This window comes from Micromys minutus, assembly GCF_963924665.1.
Source record: "Micromys minutus genome assembly, chromosome: 17".
In the NCBI taxonomy this organism is placed as follows: domain Eukaryota; kingdom Metazoa; phylum Chordata; class Mammalia; order Rodentia; family Muridae; genus Micromys; species Micromys minutus.
The window spans coordinates 42,032,326-42,058,858 of record NC_137952.1 but is presented as its reverse complement, the minus strand read 5'-3'; the positions used below and the strand labels follow the sequence as shown (position 1 = coordinate 42,058,858).

General features: G+C 44.4%; 1 protein-coding gene across 5 annotated transcripts in view; it reads right to left on the bottom strand.

The window, feature by feature from the left end:
• Window positions 1-26,533, bottom strand: part of PLCB4 (phospholipase C beta 4) — a 354,199-nt gene that overhangs the window by 80,754 nt on the left and 246,912 nt on the right. For all 5 annotated transcript variants that reach the window (XM_080931463.1, XM_080931466.1, XM_080931462.1 and 2 more), the window contains 4 exons: window positions 25,715-25,774; window positions 23,953-24,096; window positions 4,117-4,196; window positions 1,822-1,875 (listed from right to left, as the gene is read on the bottom strand). In XM_080931463.1, the coding sequence (XP_080787589.1) occupies window positions 1,822-1,875; window positions 4,117-4,196; window positions 23,953-24,096; window positions 25,715-25,774 (338 nt within the window). The remainder of the gene's footprint in view (window positions 1-1,821; window positions 1,876-4,116; window positions 4,197-23,952; window positions 24,097-25,714; window positions 25,775-26,533) is intronic.

Below are 26,533 nucleotides of genomic sequence, written 5' to 3'. Positions count from 1 at the left end.
TTTTCAATAAGACAAGGATCCTTCTGAAATGCCTTTGGTAACAACTACCAGTCAGGGAACCCATAGGGGATTTCATAAACTTCTAAACTCGACTTGTTAAGAAAGAAAGCATCACCGAAAACCTCCCCTCACATGAGCAGCAAAGAATCCTACATGCGGATTTGTTAAAAGTCCCAGTAACTGCATGAGATCTGTGGCCTGGTAGGTAACCCTGAAAGGCTTAAAAGGGTTGCTGCACAGGGCCATCCTTATTCCTGTCTCTCATAAATAAGTAAAGCAGACACGTCACCTGGATACTAAGGTTCACGATCCCCATGAACTATGAAATGGGCCAAAATGGTGTCTAGGATGATTCTGCCCTGTGTGACAATGTGAAGGGCATATGGGGACATTTACACAGGGGCCCAGAATAGAACCTTTGGTGTGTAGAATGGAGTATGTAAACAGAGACGTAGGATAAGAAACCTAGAAAGGACCAGGAGCCACCCAAATCCCGCAGCAGCTGAATGGCATCCACCCATTTAAATGCTCTGCTCTTGTGACTTGTTCGTCTTTCGTGTTAAAGACGGGACAGTCTAGGACAACACTTTCCTATGTTTTGTCGTTTTGCTAAGTCTGTGTCTTTACTGAAGTTCATATCTGGAGACAACATCAACGAGAACTTGAGTTGAGGAATCTGGGAAGAGGGGCTCGGCCTACCGAGAGTCTTTGTTTGCTTCAGGATAAGGGCACATAACTCCTTGCTTCATGTGGACCGATGAGGCTCTGGGTCTGAGCCGAGCGCCTTTGATGTCCGTGGATGCTTACACAAACATCAAACAGTATGATCCTGGAGAGTTTAATCAGGAATTCCTATAGGCTTCACAAGCCCTTACAGCTACACACAGGCCATTAGCAAACCCTAATCTGTGAAAGGAACTGAGAAGGCGAGAAGAGGGATGCTTGGGGACTCCTCCCAGAGTGAAACGTGTCAGAGCTGGTAAAGGGCACATGGGCAGGATGCGTTTGGCTAATACCCTCTTCCACTGGGTTCTATCTGCCTTTTGTCCCGTCACTGTTAAACCACAGTGGGTGAAGAAGGCAGCTCGTCTGGTGTGGAATCTCATTGAACTCCACTGTGCTGGTACTCGGGGCCTCCGGGAGGTGGTTTGATTGTGAGTGGGTGGGGAGCTCTTGGGCATGGGATTAGTGCATCATAAAATGTCTGGGAGACAGTCCTCTAGCCCTTTTACCTCAGGTAAGGGCACAACTAGAAGAAAACAGTCTGCAGTCTGTGAGGCCCAGGATGGCACTGTTTCTGCATCCCCAGCCCCCCCAAACTGTGAGAAATGAACTTCTCTTATGTATAAAGAGACTATGGTATATTTCTGCAGCAGCTGAATTTAGGGAAAGCCCTGCCTTCTCTGGGGACCAGATAACCAGTAACCTTGAATGGGGGAGTAAGGCCAGAGGGCACAGACCTATCAGGAAGCCAGTGGGGGTCCAGAGGGAGGGAGGTAGTTGATGCTCAGGTAAGGGGGGGTGGGGACACAACTTAAATCATGAAAGCCAGGTGATCCACAGATTAAAATTCAGCGCTACAATTTTCAGACATTCTTTTCTACAGTTAACGCTATCTGGTCTGGGGGAAGCTCAGCTTTTATTTCCATGGGTGATTTTTATAAATTGAGCCACTTAGTAGCAGAAGCCAAACTTCTGGCAGTATCTTGAAGGCAAAGAGCATGTGTGATGATGTCACAGCAGGGTGGGTCTTTGGTTTGGTATGGAAAGCTTGGTCTTCGGTGAAGGTGATGCAGAGAATCAATCACATGTCTGACTTACCTCCTCACTGGGATTTTACCAGTAGTGTTGGTCAGAAAGGCCAGTTTCATCCAGCTGGAAAACAAGAGCAACACTGCCTCAGAACACAACAGCAGGTCCCACCAGCACCTGCCCCGGTCCATTAAGAACTTCAGAGGAAAGCGTCTTCAAATAGAACACCTATTCTAAAACTCAGAACATTATGAGGTGAATCTAGGGCTCTCATGTTTTAATACACATTCAAATTTAAGAATTGCATACTATTTTAATGTGTCCTGGAAACATGTACTACATATTTACAGTAAAATAGCTACATCTGAAATGAAACTTTAACTGAGGGGTATATGTTTTAAACTGACATCATTAGGGGAATCAGACCTTGGATGCTTGCACTGAGCAAAACACAGCGCCTGTCTATGCTGTGTTGACTCTGCTCTTCATTAAAACATTCGGGTGATAAGAATGTCTAGCCTTAGGCTAAGGACCAGTGGGGATTTGCCACTCCCAGCTTCCAAGGTTAGGATGGAAAATGACTGGGAGTCTTCGTTCATCTTCAACCCCCAGAGAAAGTCCCAGAATGCTTTGCCCAAGCTCTCAGGACATGTGGGGAACCAGAACATTTCAGAACACACTGGAATAATCAAAGTTGTTGTACTAGCTGCTTTTGTGTCAACTTGACAAACGCTGGAGTTATCACTGAGAAAGGAGCCTCAGTTGAGGAAATGCCTCCATGAGATCCAGCTGTAAGGCATTTTCTCAACTAGTGATCAAGGGGAGAGGGCCCAGCCCATTGTGGGTGGAGCCATCCCTGGGCTGGTAGACCTGGGTTCTATAAGAAAGCAGGCTGGGCAAACCAGGGGAAGCAAGCCAGTAAGTAACATCCCTCCATGGCCTCTGCATCAGCTCCTGCTTCCTGACCTGCTTGAGTTCCACTCCTGACTTCCTTTGGTGATGAACAGCAATGTGGAAGTGTAAGCTGAGTAAACCCTTTCCTCCCCAACTTGTTTCTTGGTCATGATGTTTGTGCAGGAACAGAAACCCTGACCAAGACAGTTGTTCTCAGCTAATGACTTAGTCCTACTATTTCTAGGCGCTAACAGTGTAACAACTTGTAAATTGTCATGGCTTTGGAAAACTTTCTATCTTATGTTCGAGAAGTACAGGTTGCTATTTTGTTTGGGGGATGTTTTAGGGACAAAAAGAGGGAGGGAAGTAGAACGGGCAGGGAGCTGGCTTAAGCAAACTTGTGTTTCAACTTATTTTTACTGATTTTTCATATGATATCTACCACCCTTGATAAAATACGGGCTGGTGCTGTTACCGCATTTGAATGTGTCATGGAAACACCCAAAGTCACAGTGTAAAACATTCACTAGGTTCTCTTTGAGAAAGTATGCACAGTGACTCTGAGGAAGGAAATGAAGCTGAACAGCACACAGGAATCCACAAGCCTTCCTAACTCCCTTCCACTGAGGATGCCAGACACTAGGTGAGGTGCTTTCTCATTGCATCCGCATGGGGACCTGGTTCAAAATGGGAACTGTGAGGACTTGCCCAAAGTGTCAGAGCTGGATCACTCTCTTGGTGCTAGGACCTCGTTTTCAGAGATGGAAGCTTCTCTACACAAGCTAATCTTTATCTTCATCATATGCTTGTCTTGGTACCCCAGAAATACGTGCCACTTGCTGTCAGTATAAAGCCACATACAATCTTGCAGCCAGGGATAATTACAGTACACTGGTTTTCCGTGATTCCTACTTGAGAACCATTCATTTGACCCAGAAATGGATCGGAGCAGGGTGACTATCTATCAGTAGAGTAAGCCACTTGGGACACCAGGAACTGTGATCTGCAGTAAGATCTTCAGGTTAGGGCTGAACCATTCACTGACATTCCTAAAGAAATTCCAGAGAACCCTGGCTGCATATTAAACAGGAAGCAGTATTCTTGGGGGGGGGGCATGAATTTCTGTTCCATGCAGTGGAGACCTGAGGTACCATAGAACCCATCCTACAAGAGAGGCACGCAAAGCTGTCCATTGGAAAATAGAGTTTAGAAGACAAACAAACAAAAACCAAAATAATACTGGATGCCTGTGCTACTAACCTTTTGTCTGTTACAGGTCTTATGACAAGGACATCACACGAGCCTTGTTATGTGGTTTAAATACAAGCTGGAAGATGGTCAACTTCCAAAGTCAGGGTATAGAAGGAAAGGGGGACATTGGTCTGATCTCCGAGCTGCAGTCCTTCCCTCCTAGTGAGGACACTTACTAAATAACTCCTTAGAACGAAAGGCATTTCGAACAGAACTTACTGTTTCTTGAGGCACGTCATCGGGCTGACATTGTTTGCCCTGAAGTTGTGAATGATTGATCTCAGGCCTTCTACCCATTGCTGAAAAAGGAAGAAAAAGAAGAAGAAAAAAAAGCCCGCGGTGAGCAGTCTTCCGTAGCCAGGTACAGGGTTTATTTTATTAGACAGCCTGTCTCCTCTGTGTAATAAAACTACAGACGCTTCTTTTATCCCCTCTTGCCACACAGTCATCCATATTTTACATGGTTGCATTTTATTCTTTAATATGCAGCTTTCACTTTGCCCATTAAGTTAAATGTGGCATCCACAATGCAATGAAAGGCTGGCTTGCCTGGAAGAGATGCCACCCACTGGCTGGCTTGCTAAGCTTTCAACTTGTGACCTGTTTAAATATAAGCCTCGTTATTTCAGTTGCTCAGCCTCTTGTAAGCCGCACTGTGCAGTGCACGCTGATGCGTTTACCTATTCCATTTTAGAGGACACATGTGACGAGGCCCCTCACTGCAGCGTCCGGTTCGTTCCGTCTGGCCTGCTTACATAGCTTACCTGTTTGTCCTTTTCCAGCAAAGCCTTAAAAAGTAAAAACATTCCTTTGCCTGCTGCCGAGGTACCCAGAGCAGGCAGGGGTGTGTTCACATAACTTCTGTATAAGGACCTGGACCTCGGCTGCAGTTCATACCATCACTCCATGGGTTTACAGGCGAAAGTGAAGACAGATGAAGCATGACCGGAAAGAAGTTTGGAGCTGTAAAAGGGCATTTTTCTAGAAAAGGCTAGCCCATGAACTGAGGCCAACACTGCTGCTGGATCTGATGCCTGATGCTAATGAATGCCGTAAAGGAAAGGCACATTGTCAGCATGCTTTGCAGCAAACCGGTGCTTGGGAATAAGCATCCTAAGGCTCCTCCCAGCCTGCCCTTCACCTCCTTAGGTTTGCAGCTACGGATGAGAGAGAAAGATACTTTGTAAACGCAAACGCCACTGTCCTTGCTCATAGGATTCCTTAAATTCAAATCGAATAGATCTAAAATGGGATGTCTCTGTTGACATTCAAGTGCCCCAAAGCCATGAGGAGAACCCCAGGCACTGCTGTCATCACAGAAGCTCCTGTTGCACAGCACTGGGCTTCATGTTGTCAGACAAGACAGAGCTGATAACTGCATCACGGCGGTGTGCTTTGGCTCCTGCTATTTGACGTCTTCTGTTAATTTCAGTAAAAACACACAGAACATAAATGTTTCCGTCTCAGGGGCTTTAGCTAATCCTGCATGTTCTCACGCATCATCCCCATCTGTGCCTCTCCCTGACCCTCACTGGTCACTTGTCTGTTCTCTGGGTCTATGTCACACACAGTTTACCATGTTCTGACTGCCTTACTTCTCTAAGCATAAGGCAGTCATTTAACATGTCCAATTCTGCTGTGTAAATTGTATCGTGATGCCGTGGTTCATCCATCCACTCCTGTCTGCATGGATGCCGGAGCTCCTTTGTTTCCGATACTGTGAATAATTGGTATAAATTATGTTGCATAAAGGCCCACAGGCAGGACCACAGGACCACGTGAGGATCCCTTCAACTTCTAAAGAAAATTCCGTAACTGCTCTCCAGGATCGCTCTCTCATCCTACCTTTCTACCGACAGTGCCTGAGCGTGCTACCTTCTATGTCTTCTCTAGTGCCTTCCTGTTGCTCGTGAAGCTAATGGTTTTTATCGCCTGGGAGACGGAAGGACTCAGAAAGGCACCTTTCCTTTCACAGTGAGCAAAGGGCATTTTCTGAGAACCGCAAATAGCATCAGAAGGTTCAGCACACAGGTGAGGTCTGGGTACAGAGAGAGAGGCAAGAAACGGAACAGGAGCTTTAAAGAACTGCTTCATTTCTCATTGCCAGACCTCTCTTCCTCTGCCGGGCTAAATATGGACTTGGCTCCCCGGAGATTATTGAATATCCTGTAACTGGCCTAACAAATCACAGGCCCACACAGTTTCCCAGGAGCAGACAGAAAAAGCACAAATAATTTGGATGGCATTAACTGGGGGTATTTACTCAACCTGAAGGCTTGAGATATGTTCCAAAACACAGAACAAAGTCCACAGTTTCCTAGGGCACAGAAGTGGACAGTACAGAGAAACAACGGTTTTTGATCCCATTAATTTAGCTGTTTCTAAAAATAACCACCAGGCACTGGGGGAGGGGAGGTATTTAGGAGAGTTTTTCCCTATGTTTTTATTTTTTGTTTTGAAATGACACTGGGGGAAGACTCTCGTTTATTAGAATGCAAAGGTGATGACCTTTGATATCAAGACTCCTGACAGCACCCACCCGTTGCAAACACCACCATCCCCAGGGCTAGCTCTGCACTTGGCTAAAGGCTGTAATGTGTTCATTTTGTGAAGAGGAAGGCACAGTAAAGGGCCTTAGATTCACAGAGCAGCTGTCTTGGGGATGTTTTCACCCAATAGCTTGTTCCATACCACCCTGTCTAGGGAAGGAAAGTGCCATAGCTAGGGCCACACAAGTAGCATGGTGAGTCCCACCGACTACAGGAGATGCTAAGTTTTGTCCCTCTTTTCAAATGTCAAACGGCTGTGGTGCCAGCAGGTGTCAGTAGAGACCTAGAGTTTCTCTGGTTTTGTCAGAGCTACAGGCCTATTGACTGCTTTGACTGTTTCCAGATTGTTTTTTTTAAGTGGTGACTTACGATACACCTGTTTGAATTGCTGTAGATAAACTTGAATAATTTATCAGTATGACACCCCTCAAGGTATATCTCTGAGCCACTGGATAACAGACATGCCTGGGTGGGGGTCTTAGGTTTGCTTGAAGTGGGCACTTTCTTTCTGGTCCTGCTGTTCGGAGTGGACACAGGCAGCAGAGGTACCAGGCAACTTTACCATGACAGGAAATAGCACCTGAATACAGAAAGGCGTGGCTTTCCCGGAGACTGTAGCTTTGCTAAAGTCTCACCTTCCTTTTATATTTTAGTTTTATTTATTTATTCTTTTTTTTTTTATTTTTTGTGTGTGCTGAATATGGAAGTCAATGCCCTGAGGACACTAGATAAGACACACTAACGCTGACAACCACTTCCTTCTCTTACTCTTTAATCCTTTCTAATACTTTATAAATTAACTTATCCTGGTGTATCCCTTCTCAGGAAAATGGAATCGTTGAGGAGTCTTGTGTAGGATTTTCTGGGCATTTGGGAAACAGAGGTTCCTGGGGACACCGGGCCTGCCGTCTAGCACTTCTTGACCCAATTTTCTTCATGCAGAGAGCCAGACAGCAAGCATCCAGATCCTGCAAATGCCTGATCCTTCCTTATTATGTGTCCCCTTGCCACAGAACATTAGGAAACACTGTCACAAACAAAAGGAACCCTCCTCATTAGGAGAATGCAGAAACACACAACTATAACAGAACTAGACTAAACCTACGTGGGTTTAAGCTGAGCAGATATAGCAACGCTTTTCCTTTAAAAGAATGCTTCTCACCTGTCCTGCTGCTACAACACTTTACTATATTTCCTTGTGCTGTGACGATCCCCAGCTATAAAATTATTTTGTTTCTATTTCATAACTGTTATGAAACATAATGTAAATGTCTGATGTTTTCTGATGGTCTTACTTGGGCAAGCCTGGGAAAAGGTTGTTCAACCCCCCACATGGGTCATGACACATGGTTTGGCTGAGAGCTACTGTTTTACAAGGTGGGCACTGCATATTCGAGGTCAGATGGATCTGCAGAGCCCCAGGACAGTCAGGGTCATGGTTTAGCTTCCTCCTCCCTTTTCCACGTCCCAGATACAAATCCAGCTCTTTCTAGAGCCATCACCCCAAATCTCCTTATTCACCAGAGGGGACCACCCACCGAATTTCACTTCATTCTTCTGCCCCTGCTTTAGTATCCCAGTAGCCAGGAGGGACAGCCTGAGTTATACCTTAACAGCTCCCCACCCCTCCTTTCCCTCCTTTTCTCCTTCTTTCCCCTTCCCTCTCCTTACACCCCCTCCTTTCAGAAACAGCAGCAAGATAACTTGGGCATTATTTAAATGTAAGTGATAATGTCTGTTGAGGGCCAAAGGCTGCGCCTTACAAGATGGTGCTGGTTTCAGGTGCCATGAATCAGCTAAAGTGTGATAAATAACCACTGGGCACATGTGCAAAGAGTGGTGCGAGCCAAGTCACCGCCCATCCCGGGGCGTCACAATCAGACCACTGGCGGGCAGCCAATCACACAGCGACACGCCACCCTTCGGGGGTATAAATTAGGGTTCCTTTTCCTGCCCGGTGTCTTCCTCTTCAACATATAATAAAGGTTGTTCGCAAAATAATCCTGTTGTTGCACGCCTTTTCCTGCCGGCAGGAAGTGGGGCGCGCGACAAGTGGTGCCGAAACCCGGGATCAAACAAATGTCCAACCTCCCAACTCAGTACACAGGCATGAGGACTCATAGGGTGGGGAACAGAAATCTTTTTTTTTTTTTAATTTGGGGAGAGAGGGTGTGTAGCCTAGGGTTTCATAAATGGGAGGCGGGGCTTTACCGTTGACCTATATAGCATCAGCTCTCAGCAATGTCTCTCTCTCTCTCTCTCTCTTTCTCCCCCCCCCCCCCCAACTCAGGTGTGATTCCTGGTCAAAACGAAGCAGTATTTCCAGGGAACTTGCTAGAAATAGAGACTTAGATGCCTTCCTGTATGTACTCCCAGGATTAGAGTACATCTGCCAGTTTATCCCCTGCATATTCATTTGAAAAGCATTATGCATCTAAAAGAGTAGTTTCTCTCAACTTGTTACACTCCCACTGCCCCATCCAGGAAGGTCTAGCTAGGTTTGGTTTCTGTCTTAATCTGTTTAAGCCAAAATAAAATGCTATAATTGGGTGGCTTATAGACAAAATATATATAGTTCTCATATTTCTGGAGGCTGGGAAGACTAAAAATGAGGTGTTAGGTGAGTACCCAAGGTCAGGTTTAAAGATGCTTACTCTCTGACTCAGTGATGCCATTTGGGAGGTCCTGAGAATTAGAAGAGTAGGAACCAAGCAGCCACAGAAACTACATCTTAACTCTTATCTGCCCATCTTTCTCCTGTTCCCTGTCAACCATGAGATGAAGAATTCCCTCTGTCATGCGCTCCTGCCATGGTGTTCTGCCCAAGCATATATACATCTTAGTTACTTCTCTAATGTTGCCGTAAAATCCCTTGACAAAAGCAACTTAAGGGAGAAAGTGTATCCTGGCTCGAAACTCAAACTTTCTTCCATCCTGGTGGGGAGGTTAAGGTGGGATGAGACTGAAGGAGCTGGCCCCATGCCTCCAGTCAAGAAGCAGAGGGGAATAAATACTTGCTAATGATAAGCTCATTTTCTCTATTTTATTCAGCCCTGGATCCCCTGCCTATGAAATGGTCCTACCCACAATTAAAATGGAACCCCTACTTTAATTAATGTTGTCAAGACGATACCGCACAAGGCCCAGCTTGCAAATTCTAGATTTTGTTACACTAACCATGATAGGGGCTATGTAACCAATGGACTGAACCTTCTAACACCTCGAGACAATGAAGCCTCCTTCTGGGTTGTTTCCTCGTGTATTTCACAGCTATGAATGCGAAGACTAGTGAATACATGAACAATTTTGGAGCAGGCTTCCCAAGCTGATGATTTAAGTATTTCCTAGATCCTTATCAGAAATGGCCTATCCTGGACCAGAAGAGTCGGTAATTTCATGAGTGGGTTCTCATTATTCTGCACTTTAACCTTGAAGGGAACTAATAGTAATACTATGCAATTAATGCTAATAGTATTAATGCTAGTAGTATTAATGCTAATATTATCCTACATAATGAGAGAACAAGTGGTGGAGATGTGATCACTACAGAATGAACCTGCAGCAGGAAGCTGGTGCCTTCTCCATCCGTAACTGGGGGCCTATCTTACTTTAGCTGTAATTCATTTTCCTTATGCATAATTTATACATAATAACCATTAGGCCTTTGAATCACATCTTCCATCACTGTCATAGCTCTGCCAATCAGGGCATTTCCATATTTTCAATCTTCATTCCTTGGTTCTTTACAAAGCTTCCTGAGCACTGTGTGTCCCACTGCATTGCTGAAAGAGTTCATGGAGTTCCAGTCATTTCCAAAGCTGTGCAAACAGCCACAGGCAGCTTGCCTAAGAAGAGGCAGGGAACCCCCTGGAGCTGTTGGTTTCCAGGATCTTCTGCTCAGCAGGAAGAAGCCTGTTGGAGTAACAGCATGTCCTGCTGGAAGGAGGCTTGTGTACATATCAAGACAATGGCTTTCCATGCATGGAATGCCTACTGAAATACCAGGTACAGAAAGCAGATTGCAGTGAACTTCTCAGGGCAGACTGTGACTTGGGTCACTGATGGCAGTCAGCCATATGAAGGCCAAAGCTAGAGCCAGTGTAGCAGCAAGGGATTCCAAGGGCCAATGACTGACAGTTCAAATACTCAGGTCACCATAGCCCTTAGCACAGGACTGAGGTCTAAGAACTAAGGAACTGTAGAGGGTAGAGGTTAAGAGAAAATAGGAGCTGGCTACCAAAGCTTATATATCAAATAACACACTGTATTATGTTCTAAATACTTTATATTCACTTGTGACATTATCTAAGAATACATTAATAATAATAACAATAATCATAATAAATAACGTAAAATAAATTATATCAATTACTTTCTCTTGGCCCTACCACATAGAGAAATTCTGGCACTCAGCAAATCTCCCAAGGTGTTAGCGCCCTGGAGTGCAAACAGGGAGATGATGATAGTGCAAAGGTGAGAACAAACCAGGCAAGGAAATGTGCAAATCACCTGCAACAACGTGTGTGTAAAAGGAGAGTAAGACAATAGGGTTGTGCTCGACTGACAGAAGTGAGGCAAGGCCAGCTAAAAAGCCCAAGACAGACCATGGAATTCCTGAGCTGTGATAACAAATAGCAAACTCCAGAGACCAGTGATCTGGAAGCAACGAGGGATCTGTCCCCAACTCAAGAGAAGAAACCCAACCCAAGTCAGAATCACGGAGGCCTTTGGGAAATGATGGGAGAATGGAAGAGAGCAACTGGGATCTTTTCATTCACATGGCCTGAAGGTCTCAAGCCACACGCATTCTTCATCCTGTTCCCTTCCCAGAGAGAAGCTGGGGAGAGAAAGTGGGAGTGGATTCCTAGATCACTTCTGGAGCATGGAGAACGAAACCTGGTAGGATGCAGGCTCCTGGCAGGCACATGGGTGGCTATGTTTGACAGAGTTGGCTAGGCCTGGATTGTGTTTACACATCGCCGGCCACAATTAGCACAGCCATTCAGATAGCTGAAACAGGCTGTCAGTCTAGCTGGTTATCTTGACAACACTGGATAGTTAGGTCAAAAAGGACCTCTAAATAGTCACTGGAGAGGAGAGGACAAAGTGCTGTTCTGGGTAACAACTCAGGCAAGTGTCACTGCAGATGCCATCTGTCCAATGGTGGTACTCAAGTTTTTTTGTTTTGAGTTTTTTATACTTGCGTTTTTTGTTTTGTTTTGTTTGTTTTGTTTTGTTTTGTTTTTTTTTTTTTTGCTTTGCCTAATCCTGATTTTAAAGATACCTTGTAACAGGTCCTTCTGACTCTAGAATCTCACTCTACTTTCCCCATACCTCTGCAGACTGTTACATAGTCAACCGGAGAAAGAAAACCTGGGCCTTCTACTTCCTTTACTTCCTGACATAGATAAATGACCTCTATTAATACTTCAAAGTCCATGGTACACCTATACTCTTACAAAGCCCAGGAAACACTTGAAAAAAAACTGAAGTGGTCCTATTTCAGAAAATTGGCATTTGTATGGGATGCTCTAAAATATTTGAAGGACTTTAAATCTTTGAGAAAAACCATGAACATCAGTCTTCCTGTGTCAGAAACCACATAGAGTTTGGTTAGAGCTATATTTGTCTCAACTGTTCATTCTACAGAATCCTGATGATGAATAAGTAAGTATCTAGTGAATTCAAAGCCATACATGAACATGTATGTATGTATCTATGTACATATGTATGTTTGTATGTATTGAAGCCTGCCACTATAGTGCCCAAGCTCCCATTCTTCTGGATAATATACCAACTGACACAGTTTGAAAAAGTATTTCCATCCAAATTAAATAATGTTTCTACCTGCAGATTGTGTTACCTGCCCAGTTTCTTTGTTACCAAAAATCAGTCAGGGGTCCTCTCGCTGACTGGCTCTGTCCAGCTGGGCAGCATCAGCATGTCTAGTCCAAACAAGTCAGATCTGTAGGGAAGTCTGTGACTACCAACACAAGAGCTATTTGAAGTGATATAAACTACTGAGTCTCATTATCTGAGGTTCATTCTTCTTAGGAAAACTTCCTACCATAAGAAGGAAGACTACAGGGGCACTATATCATCCAATAGAAGGGACTACAGGGGCACAGTGATGATCAACAGAATGTCACAGTATCAGTAAAGACATTAATGCCATGGCTTCATCACTGTTTTGGTACTGCTACAATAATGCTGGGCTGAATGAAGCCTCTGTTACATCACTGCGTGTGGAGCGGCATCTCTGAAATATTTAACTTGGTATTCTTTCAAAAGTGCAAAGCACTGTGGGAAATAAGTAAAACCCCGCCCTCCTCTCTGCTGAGCTCAGAATGGGCTGTGTCTGGCTTGATTCGGCTACAGATCAATAGAGTTGAGACGGTCGCTTTCTCGAAGCACATACACCCCACAGAATACCAACCTCATTAGAGCTATTCACTTGAACGCTACATGAAAACCATATTGTGTTACAGGAAATGGGGCTGCTCACACTTTTGACTTCATGATGGTAAGAGAGATGCATAGTTGTGAGCTGCAGTACAGCAGTGTTAGAATGTGATCTGGAGCAGAGCCTGGCACCAAGGGTGTATAATGTCACTGGTGGTATGACCTAAGCAAGTTCATCTCTTGGGCCCACATCTTTAGATAAGGAAGCCGATCATTCATGCCCATCCACTTGAGGTGTTGTGACCTTAATAATATGCATCACATGTTGAACAGTGTCTGACACGCATCTAAAATGCCTGGGACAAGAAGTGCTGAGATTTCTTCAGACCGGAATATCTGCATATGTGAATATATATCATGATAATCTACTACAGTGGTTTCCTTAGGTTTTCATTGTAAAAAGCAAAACAAACAAACAAACAAACAAAAAAGAAAACCCACCATGGCCGCTTGGGGAGGAAAGGGTTTGCTTCATCTTACACTTCCAGGTAAGAAACAGTCCACCATACCGAGGAAAGTAAGCTTAGGGACTCCAGCTGGACAGGAACCTGCAAGCAGGAGCTGATGTAGGAGCCATGGAGGAACACGGATTACCAGCTTGCTCCCTTAGCTTTCTACATTCCTACAGCAATCATCAATCAAGAAGCAACAGGCTTGCCCAAGGCCAATCTCATGAGGGGCTTTTTGCAATTGAGGTCCCTTCTAATAAAATTACTCTAGCTTGTATCAAAGGAACACAAACCTAGCCAGTATGTATGGAATGAGAGATCTTAGGGATGGATCCATGTATTAAACATGAAGATCATTTGTGTTTTAGATACTTTATACAATCTGATGGTAATTTTTCACAATATATTTACTGCGGCTATGTTGTGACTGTTGCCTATGACGCCGGTCAGTCCTATCTCTCTTTCATGCCCACACTACAGACATTGGGAGCACCTCAGATTTAGAATTCTGAAAGTGAGGGTGTTCGGCTTGTATTATTACCAGGGGCCAGCACAACTCGTATATTTTCAGCTTCCAGGGCCATATGGCAAACAAAGCCATTTGTTTAGCAACAGATGAAAGCTCAACCCTTCATTCACTGGCTCTAGGGGCCGTGCTCCCAAACTCCTAATCACGATTAAATTATTTGTTCTAGACAGTAACACTCAGGGCAGTTGAGCTGCATCTAAAGTGAGGTGGCTTACCCACGTTTGCATACTTTTGAGTTATCAATTATATAAATGCACACACACACATGCACACAAGGACACGTGTGCACACACGTACACACAGTATGTTCTCAGTGGCTGTTTTTTGCTAGTGGTAAAAATTCGAGCTCAGTGGAAAATGGAGAGGCAATTTCAGGCTGGCGACATTTTTCCTTCCAGGACCAAAGGAGAAATTGGAACCTCACAATATGCTTCTGGGGAGATTATTCTAACTCATTCTGTATCTCCCGTTAAGAGGCATCTGGTAAACAAAAATCGGGGCAAACTAAGTGCTCTGGGAAGTGTCTAAACTCTGTTCCTTAACTAGTAAATTCCAGAAATACAATGGTGGGAGAGCACCAGCAAGGAACAGTGTGGCCCTCACAAACACCACAATGTCTCAAAGGGAAGTGCCCCTGATGCTGGAGATTCTCCAAAGTAAAAGGAGCTAAAACTCTCAGAAAGCAGACCTCAGTGATCTCAGGGACTCTGTGACATTCATGTCCATCCAGGACCATGTTTTAAAGACCAGCAAATGAATGTGCCGAACCTTCTAGTGACAGAGGCAAGAGGGCTTCCTTTCTGGGACATTAAAGTGTTCTAGAACTGTATGGTGGTGGAGGTTATACAGTACCACGGTGCAATACAGAACACTCATTTTGAAGCAGTGTTATAGGAAGCAAACTTCATAGCAAATTAAAGAGACTTCTGGGTTTGTTTGGCAGCATGCTGTGGTGACACCACTTTGAGCTTTCTAAAAACATAAGATATTCCTAAGCCAGGTGACTGGGCCAATATTACCACAGACTGATCGACAGCCAAGGGTAGCAACTCTATGGGGATATGTAAATGAGACTTGGTGTATAGGACTCATCCCCCACAGCTGATAACAGCAAGTTGAGAGAATACAATTTACGGACCCCGGGAGCCTTCAGACTGCCATCTGAGACACACTGAAGCCACTCAGACTATTTATTTATGCAGACACTCCATCTGAATAACATGTCCTTTCCTTTGCTCTGACACCTGGCGGCCAGCTTTCTGGGCCCATCCAGTTGTTACTCAGAAGGCCTGCTCTACCACCATTTGGACAGCTCCCTCTGTGGAGAGTGTTTGGTTCCTTAGTGGTGTGATGTACTAAACAATTTCCTTTACTTTTCTCTGTATTTTCATATATGCTTTTTACCTGGTTTTTCTTCTTCTGTTTCCCTAGCTCTGGATTATATAGTAAACCTGTTAACCCAGGGAGCAATTTTTTATTTCATTTTGCCTGTCATTTGATTAGATGATGAAAAAAATATGCTTCCTCTGTAAAAACTATGCTCGCTGAGGGCACATGGAAAACCACATCACGTTTATCAATTCAGGGCAACCTCCTTTCTCTAGTGGTAACCAGGCACAAATTTGCACTCAACCTCATGCCTCACAAATCTTTCTCTCTGTATGCAGCTCATGTGAGGTGGAGAAGCACTGAGAAGGCCATGCTCTCCCATAGGACTATTCATCCCTTAGTGGCCACAGGAAGGACCTGAGCACCTTGGCACAGTGGCTTTGAGACCACCTCAGTGACGTGACCATGGGCCCTGACCATATTCTAATCACCATGGCCTCACCATACAATAATCTCCCGAGAGGCAAAGGCATCCATGGTATTGTTTGCTGAGCACAAGTCCTGACCTTTCAGCACCTCCACGGACTCCTTGGTATGCAGCGTGGCTTGGCACTCACAACTAGTTATGGTCCTTGCCAAACTGAGAAGCACAAAACGCTCACTTCAGACTACTCACTGGATCTAACACTTTGGCATGAAAATGCCAACTGTTAACACATACACACACACACACACACACACACACACACACACATACTGGCACACATACACACACACACACAGATACACACATACTGACACACATACACATACTCTCTCTCTCTCTCTCTCTCTCTCTCTCTCTCTCTCTCTCTCTCTCTCTTTCTCTCTCTCTCTATGCTTATTGTCTTTGAGCCTCACCGTGAGACAATGTAGTAAAGAGATTTAGTGAATATTGAGGGGTAGGGAGAGGTTCAGCTCCCCAGCAGATCTTGACAGGATGGTGGGAATCAAGGCTACTGTCAGACTGCATTCCCATAGCCACACTTTTCAGGGGCAGCACAGTCATCCGGAGAGCAAATCAGATCACTAGAACATGCATCTCTGGGAACCACTAGCTTATACTCTCTGACCATATGAAGCCATACGAAGTAGCATTGTAATGTTTTGGGGTATAGCTCAGTGGTAGAACATTTGCCAAGAATACACAAGGCCCCGGGCATACACAAAACCTACCGTATGAAAGATTTTTAAAATGAGGTGCTACAAAAGCAAGTGTGAGCTCTCTAGAGTTGAAGACGGTGATTTACCCCAGGTGCCTTTTCTTGTTCTGCCTTGGTGAATTCATGCGTGGGCTGGCAGAGCAGGGAGCCCCATTTGTCTACCTGAATGCTGTAGACAATTTTACACTTTGTTGGCTTGGAAATTGGTGGTTTGGGGTTTAAGTCTTCCTGTGTAGTAATCCAACTGGTTACACACATCAATTGCCAGATCACTCGGAAGTCTGCTAAAAGTTTTCTAGACTCTGTATCTAAAGGCCTGACAATTGACATTTCTCAAAGACCCTGCATGAAGCTGAGGCTGATTCCTTGAAGTTCCTCGGTGCTTGATCATCCTCCACACAGGAACCAGACTGAGGTCTTTGAGGTTATGGAGGATGTCAGCAGAGCCAACAGAAGGAAGTGAGACCCTGCTTTTGTTTTCCCAGTAAAACAAAGAGTAAATCCTTTCCTGCTCCAGGAACCGCTGTAGCTAGTCAACATAATCCAAGTGCAAGCAAAGTACCTCTAACATTCAACTCCGTTTCTTAAAATGATACCTATTGCCTACAATAAATTACACACCCTACCATCATTTTCTACCCAAAAAGGAACACTTGCTATTTCTCATAATTTAATTTCTGCAGCAGTTAGTCCTGTGCTTGTTTGGTAACTCAGTCACAAAGTATAATTTACGAAGTTCACCAAACGTTCACAGCTTGAAGAAAGTGTACTGAGCAGGATGGAGACTGCCAGAGCTCGGCTCCAATCTCCTTCCAACCTCACAGTAACAGCTTACTTCTGTAATCAAAGGAAAAGTCACGTCGGTATAAAATGGCAGATTTATTTGTGGAGATGCGGAATGGGGGCCATGCTTGGGGCCGGTGCACAGCGCAGTGACTGCGGTTTTGGTCGGCTGGGCAACACCGGCTGGGACTTTAATGGAAGACAGCTCAAGTCCTATTTGTTGGAGACTGAAACCCTTCTAGCTGCCCTCTGAGAAACAAACCAACAAACCTGAGCAAAGGGGCGAAGGCTAGGAGAGGAGAAGTAAAAAGTTTTACTACAGTTTAGTAGAAAATGTGCCAAGGCCTGCGGGGCGAGGTTGCTTCTCCTCAAGTGTTTCTAGTTCTTGATAGAGAAGACACACCTTTAACCCAGCAGCACACCGGGGTTGGAGTAAAGGTCCTAGCAGTTTGTGACATTCTTTTTTTTTAACAGAGGGCTTTTCAGGAGAGGAAGAGAAAGCGGTATTTTCTAACTGGAAGAACAGGAAGTATCTGGTAAGCAGGATACACTGATCCAGGTTGGGAGGAGGCCGAGAGAACTGTGCTGAAACCCTCCAGTCCTGCCTTGGTCTCTCGGTGACAGCAATCTCATTACATCCTGAAAAATGACCCTAAAAATAACACCCCGGGATCATAGATCATTCCGTTCCCCCTGGACCGCCATCAAATCACATTTTCTCAGCCTGCTTGTCAAGTACCATTTCCCAGCTCCCCCTCAGCTAATCTGTATGGAGTCAAGGTGTAAAACAATGAGGTGCTGGAGTACCTCCCCCCACCCCTTGTTTAAAACACTGAAGTGCTGGAGCACCTCCCCCTCGCCCCTTACTGGAGCACCTCCCCTCACCCCTTATTTCACTTTCAGTGGTGTTAGTGGCTCATGTCTGAAAGTATTAAAAGAAAATGGATGAAGCGAGCTGTTCATAAGTTATGCCTTGCACAAGCTCAGGTGGCAGAATCAAAGCCTGTACTGTCCCGTTGGGTGCAGCTGGGACCTGAGTCGCCCCTTTTCACAGTAGGTCCACGTACCACCCTCTAGTTAGGCTCACAGAGCTACCTCATTATCAGATGGGTTGTGCTGGAGTAGCCCCTGCTCTACTCGATCATGTCCTCACACTTAACTGTACCGATGTTGGCCATTTTATCACAACCTGTTGTTCACACTTAATTATTCATTGCGGCTTCCTTGAACATAAATTAAGCTTTATCAGATGCATTTACAGGGACAAGAAAAAAATGGAGATGTGCATAGAGCTTGGTAGCATTTGTGGTTCCAGGCACTCGCTGTGGGATACTGGAACCCATTTCCCCCGAATTAGGGCAAGGCTGTACATCTCAACCACCTTCTATTACATCTAGAGAGAGGGGATATAATCGGTCACAGCACAAAAGAGCAGCAAGAAGAAGCAACTGTGCTCTGAATAGACTGAGGAGATGGAACTCTGATAATCTAATGGCTGGGACAGACCGGCGAGGTCAGCGTAGCTGTCTTCAGTGAACATGAGTTTATTGAGCACTTTTAAAGGTTGGAAACTGTTCTGGAAAGCAGGATAACTGGGGAAAGGTTGGGGTGTGGCGGGAGCACAGAGCTGCATCAGGTAGAAAACAGTCCAGCAGGGATGGGGAGACAACCAGGAAAAAACAGGGAAACAAAGCAGAACAGACATGAAACCGTTCTTTGTAAAGGGGGTGTGGGGAGCAAACAGCCAGCATATCCACGGAGATCTGACAGAAACATGACTGAGGAAAATGGACGTGAAGCAGATGAGGCTGGATTTCACAGAGACTTGGAGGCCTTAAAGGATCTCAGGTGATGAAAGTCCCCGATCTGAAGGGGCTTATCTTCGGCTGCTATTCTGAGAACGGACTATAAGGGGCAAAGTCAAGATGAACACCCGCCTCACACACACACACACACACACACCAAAACCAAGAGATGGGAAAACTGGAAATATAAACAGCGTCAGCCAGGACTACAGTACAGAACAGCAGCAGTAAAAAGCAACTGTGCTCTGGCCAGACTGAGGAGCTGTGACTTGACTAAGGTAGGTGATGGTCTGGGGTGTGAGATGGAGGGCAGGTTGTCTTGGCACTGCAGCCAGGAGGAGGACGGCAGGTGAAAAGCTTGGCTACCCACTTGTTTAGGATGACATCAAAGGGAGGAGATGTGGTGTCAAAAGCAAAGTTGAGGAAGTGGCAAGGCTAGTTTGTTTACAGGGCTCTGAGAGGAGCTGGAGACAGCACAGGCTGAGCTTCCGGGGTGTCTTATTTAAGACCTCTGGAAAAACCACAATCACATTTTCACAGCCAAATGACTAGAAAATACTTTATAAGGACTTGCAACCTGAATTTGGAGAAATTCAAACCATCTGGATTTTACTCACTCACCAAACAGCCACATTAAATGAGCTCTCTCTCTCTCTCTCTCTCTCACACACACACACACACACACACACACACACACGCACACGCACACGCACACGCACACGCATATTCAGAGACTTTCCTAGAACACAACGTGAAGGACTCTCTTGGAGTCAGGAAATTTCTCTTGATACCATTTTCTGACATCAATGGGAGGAGAGGCCTTTGGTCCAACGAAGGCTTGTTTTCCCAGTGTAGGGGAATGCCAAGGTGCTGAAGTGGGAGTGGGTGGTTGGGAGAGGAAGCACCTTCATGGAGGCAATGGGAAGAGAAAGGGGGATGGGATTTTGGGAAAGGGATAACATCTGAAATGTAAATGCAGAGAATATCCAATAATAATAAAAAACAGTTTCAAAAGAAATAGAAAGAAAATTTCTCTTAAATTATATTTGGTCCTTCTAGAGTATGCATTAAGATAAACTTGGTTTCGGCTAAATGTTTGGAGAACTGAATTCTTTAGAGCACTTGGACTGTTCTGTAACATAATAATCTAGGACTTATGAGGAGATTCAAGCATTTCAATAATCAGATGCAACACTAGAAACTCTCTTCCCATCTCCCTCCCTGGTTAGAGAAAGCAATGCTGAGTGTTCCTAAGACAATCAAAGACCATGGGTAGTAAATTTGCCCCAAACTTGAAGGCTTACAGTGAAATACTTACATTAATTTCCAAACCTGTTTATGTCAGTTATAATAAAACATTACATAAATAGATGAGACATTCTAGTGAAAGGAAATAAGACCCTTTTTTAATGGGCTACTAGAGTGGAATATTCGTGGGCTGCCCTTTTAAAGATAGGTTGTTATTTGTTTCCTCCAAATGCTATCTATGTCCTAGGTCACAGAGCACCAGACAAGCAATAGATTAGGGGAAGTCGCAAGGCTATGAAATTTGGGCTGAACTGCAGCCTGTTCCACATCCTTGATATCTGGAGCAAATATAAAAGGCTCATAGCATCCCAGCAACAGACCACACTTAAAGGCTGCAGCTCAGCCATTGAGAGAATGGTCAGCGAGTGAAGCATATGTACTTGCTTGATCTCTACATACTAATTTAAGAACCATTTCTTTGTTGTTACTGGCTTTTGGAATGACCTCACCAAGAACATCTTCCATATAGGCTAACTGGGCCTTGAGCATGGCCTATGATCCCATAATTTGAGGCTCCCTGTTCCACGTGACTGGTACATCTAGGTCACATCCACCTCCCCAGGTTCTCTACGTCGCCCCTCCCACTGACCTGAGCTTATTGATGAATTCTTCCATCTTTTTGACCCAACCCAATCACTCTTAACCTTTCACATAAATCCTCTCACTTCTTGGCTCGTATAACCGGTTTGCGATGCATCTGTCCAGGAGTAGGAATAGAATGGGAACGTAGAAAATACTATCGATACTAAAGGCAGTCAAGGTACTGATGTTGACTAATATGAGGTTTTAAGTATTAATAAGAAGACATGGGCCTCGTTATCCATCTACGTGCCTATTCACTGAAAGTTTCAGGGAAAATTCATTACTCATAGTTAGAAAAATACATGGTATTTGATACTGTCAGCAAGCACTCATCAGCCAGAAGGACATGGTGTAACAGACTCTTCAGTCTGGACAATGAGATTTATTATTTTTATATTATACCATTAAAATATATAAAAAGCCCTGTTTCTTCTAAATAATAGTTCCAAGAAGATAAAATACCCCCCCCCCAAAAAAAAAAACAGTATGATTAAATATCTGTGAGTTCGAACTGAAAATCAGGACAGAATTATTGATAATCTTTATTTTCTAGGAGATAAAGCTTTTCTTAACATAACTGCTATTAAAAGAAAAAGAAAACAGTTGAAGTTTGTGTTTGAGGACATACCGTCCACCTTATTAACTTACACATTTGTGTGTATCCCAGGAAATCCTAAATACAGTAGAAGACCAGGATTGTCAGGAAACAAATTATAGGAAACCAAGCCCTGAAATTTGCTGTTTTGGGCCATCTTCCCAGAACCTTCCTTGCTCAGGGCTTGAGGTAAAGTAGCCAGTGTAGAGGAGAGAAGGGAGCCGCCCTGAATTTGAGATTAGATGGTAGCTCATCCTGAGCTCCCCCACCCCTTCTGGCTTACACCGTGACTTATGGATTATCATAGCTAACAGAAGGATGGAATGCACAGCCTGCTTTCAAAGCAGCAACTCTGACAAGTCTCGAAGTCTTACAGTGGAAAGTTTTATGCAAGCCTCATTTCACAGAAGGAAGAAAGAAGTGAGGCACAGAAGAGTAGCTGCAGCGTCTGTTCCTAGGCTGGGAAGGGAAGGGAAGGGCTTAGTTAGGCTCTAGTGCAGATTCTCGAGTCTGGAAGGAACCTTGGTGCTTTTCCCAACAGGAACTGATGTTGCAAGTCAACACAGTTTACAGCATTTTTGCAAAATTGCCAGTATTCAAGCATCTGTATCTGACTAGCAAGTCATTGTCTTCACAGTTAGCCAGAATAGATTCCCCAGATTCAGTGTTGCTATGGCAAACAGTGATGAGAAAGACCTTTGCAGCAAACATGCAAACCCGAAGTGTAGGTGCAGCAACGCTGTTTGTCTAGATCAAGGTCAATAATCCATTCAAATTAGACTCCCATCTGCGCAGAGAAATAAGAACTTTGGAGGCCTGGAAAAGCTGTTCTCCCAAACTGAGATGACATGGAACAATAGCACAAAATCTACAAAGCCACATCCACAAGGACAGAGCAAAGGCTGTCCTCAGAGGGCCCGTGCCTGGTTTCAAAGGCCCCAAGTAAGAGCTGAAATTCCAGTGTGGGTGTGCACCCTTACAGACACACACACACACACACACACACACACACACACACACACGTCACCTAGAAGTTATGGTTACAAATGCAGGTTTGGCATTAGTGCATCTGGTGGTCTGGGACTAGTGTATAAGGACATCTCAGTTGAGGCCAGTGCTTCTAGGGTGAGGGCCATGCCGTGCAAGTGATGGTGAGGGAGCCCTGTGGTCCCTGTGGTCCCTGTGGTCCCTGTGGTCCCTGTGGTCCCTGTGGTCCCTGTGGTCCCTGTGGTCCCTGTGGTCCCTGTGGTCCCGGAGTGAGCAAAACTCAATTCTGCCTCTGGTTAGAGCCAGAGTCCACGCTCTGTCCTTGTGGATGTGGCTTCTGTGGTTCTGTGTCCCCACCTGATCCTAGCTGATGAATATCTTCTTCCTACACCATTCAGCATCTCCACTCATACCTTTCTCTCTAAACCTATGCTGTGTTTCTAATGGAAAACGAAAGTCCTCTCCTTTCCCAAACCCTACATTTCTCTATAATACTAGAGAAAAAGCTAGGTCTCCTTCATAGAGATTATACATGCTTGGAAGTCAAGTTGGGAAGATTTAAGTCTGAAGCTTCTTTTCACCAAAATCTCTTAGATACTAGCTTGCTAGGGCAGTGCTTTCCTGGGCATCATAATACAAGATGGGTTTTAACTCAATATTTCGAACAGCTTACTGAGGAAGAGTTTGTGATTTTGTTTTTAAAGCAACTGGGTTTACATGGTTCAACATGGTAGCCGTCGGGTCTCGTAGCTACTTTGTACTTTTAATTTGACAGATCTGGCGTAAAAACACACACTATAGGTCAAACACCATGAACAAGTGAATGTAATCTATACCACTAGTAAGTTTTATACTTACAGCACATTAAAACAACAATGCTTAGGATATGTTGGGTTAAATACCATATTTTACAGAAATAGTTATACCTATGCTGGTCTCTAGCACTGAGGGTAGAACCCAGGGGCTTGTTACAGTGTCTGCTACTGAGCCAACCATTGCCATTTTAAAGGTTTTATTTCATTTTTTATACTAGAACCTTCTCCATGCCATGTTTGCTCTCTCCCACCCAGCTCCACCTAAATCAAATACATGGCTTTACATTCTGCTTCTGGTGGGCAGGACTGACCAAGACATTTGGTATGCAAACCGTGGTTCTGGGAGCTTAACAGAAAAGGAACCTCTAGTCTCCCACCTTGGACCTGTTGATCCCAGGGACACACAGGCACATTCAAGTTATGGAAGGCCTGGGCTAGCTTTCTTATAACATATCATGCCCGGTATTCAGGGCTTGACCTCTGAGAAAGATAAGAGATGAAGGAATTCCAGTTGCTGGACTTTCTATACAAATAGGCCAGCAGAGCAGTGATACTTCAAACTACTCAATTTTATATTTTACATTATATTAAACATCCAAAAGCTGCGCACGCACTCACACAGCATATACTTATTAGGGAGGGAGGCCCTTGGGATGTTACCTTCGTTACTTCTGGGTTTTCAGCCACCATGTAAGTGAAGCCAATATTCACCAGGTCTGTGCCACTGCAGACACACAAGATCCGCCCTTCCAGATCATTCTCGGATTTTCCAACAGCTTCGAGGGCAGCCAGGATTTTGGGATCCTGTCGAAGAATAAAAATAGGGGAAAAAAAGTATGTTAGGTCTCAGAGTGTGGAGAGAAAAGAAATCGGTGAAAAGAAAACCGCACTTTGTGTAAAAATATACCTGAAGGGAAATAGTCCCTGCTGCATTTGAAACCCAGCAGACTAGCGTTCTTAAAAACCTGGAGAGCTGACATTTCCAACATTACAGTGTACAAGCTACTGCTTCAGAAGAGCATCGTACGTTTTTGTGGTTTTTGATTTTGTTTTGTTTTTTAAAGAAAACTTGGCGCATAGTCTTTTGTGTAGAGCTTTTTAGAATAAAACTCAATGATTTGTTTGATGGCATGTATGTCTATGTTTGTGTGTGCCAGGGGCTCAGACAGTTGAAAGGCATCACGTAGGCTTCACCAGAAGAGCACCCAGCGGTCTTAAGTGCTGAGCCATGTCTCCAACCTCCTTGTCTGAATTTTTGATTGCCACTCCCGGCGAAGTTCAGCTTTGTCGATGTCCAGGAAAGACTGCAGCAGGCGTGTTCTTGTGTTCGTGAACATTCAGGGGGCCTCTTAGCACAGGACAGGCACTCACCAGAAAGAATAGCATCACCACCCCAGTCACCACTAATCTTAGGAAATGACCCTGAAGCAGCTTGGATAGAAAGACCTAGCATTTGCATTTCTACAATCTATGCATCCTCCTGTGGAGGAGAGGCTGTGAAAGTTCACCCCAATTCCTACATAAAATACCACACTTGTTTTCCAGAGGAGATTCCAACCAGTAGTTACACAGGAAACTTAGCTAACATGAAAGAGGCCAACTGACAAATAAAAACAAACAATCGGGAATAGAATCTTGTTTTGGAGATCTGAAAACACACAGGGCTGTTACACTGAGGGAAATGAATGCTGTGCTGGAATATCCTAGGAAGAGAAACCTTTTTAACTCCTTGAAGCACTACACAGACGGCTTCTTACTCAACCACACCCATCTCTGAGGATCACTGACTTCTGTGCTCTGGATGCCTTCTTTCTCGGAGCTCATGAGCTAAGCTTTGTGGGTGCACTAGCGTCTTGAGTGCACAGATGAAGAAATATGGGGTGCCTCAGCCGTGTGAACCCCCACACTCATTAGTCACCCACAAAGAGCAGATCTCTGACTCCAGGGAATGGAGAGAGTTTTTTAAATTAGTTTCTAGATGAAGGGGTCTGGCTCTCATACCGACACCATGCAATGCTTTCAGTTTCATGGGTTAAAACATTTCTAATACAGCTGGAAACCAAACTATGTGATCCAAGTCACCCAAAAGTTATAGATAAAAAGTGCACTCTGTGCCCATTCTTACTGATGGCATCTAAGCTAATGACGTTGGGGCAGTAAGCAATTAACCAGAATTCCAGAGATCGTTTTTTTCAAGTCTTATAAATCTACATCTAAAAGAACAACAGGGCCAGCAAAATGGCTCTGAGGGAGCACCCGAGTTTTATTCCCAGAACCCATGCAAAGATGGACAGACAGAACCAATTCCACAGGAACGGATAGTGCATGCACACCCACTTCATCCTAACACACGCAGACACTCAGGAACACATGCACGCACGCACGCATGCACGCACGCACTAACAATGCCAATCCTACTTACCTTTGGTATGGCTGCCAGCCGGATACTGTTGATGAGGGAACATTCTAGCACTTGTCCTTCCTAGGAGAGAGCACACACCCGAGCAATAAACTTAAATTCTGCCAGCCTCATGGCACAGAGTGTTAACAAACATTTCTAAAGATAAAAATCAATGCTGTTCATACAAATGCAAACCAAGTAAAGGTAATGATCGGAAAGAAAAGATTTAAATTTATTTCATATATACACACACACACACACATAAATATGGATACATATATATGAATGTAATTCTGAATGATTAATAAAATGTTACTGCATTTATACACATACTAATGCCTCTGTATCGTAGACTATCTGCATTATGTATGTGTGTGTGTGTGTGTATACATATACATATATATATATATATACATATATATATATATATATATATATATATATATATAAACATTAAGTAGGAATAATGCCAGTTTTTATACACTGCCAACTCCGCCTGTCTTGGTGTGACTCCAGCGATCACTACATGAGAGACCTGCACTGCACGTCTGATGTCTGATTGTTCCCTGGGCTCTGATGAACCTCCTTCAAGGCACCGGTTAGTTTCAGCTTGAAAATTATTTTCCAGAAACTCTTGCTAACTCTCAAGATTTAACCGGACTTGCTTTGTCTCAGCCTTTATAACCATGTAACTTTTTTCGACGCGTGGCTCTTTTAAAGATGCCAGCTTTGTTCCTCCGGTTGAATCTCTGAGAGTTAAACTGCATCACGTCATTGATTCCCACAGTGCCTGGGACAGGGAAGCACTAGTGAGGATTCCAAAGGAATGTGTAAGGCTGT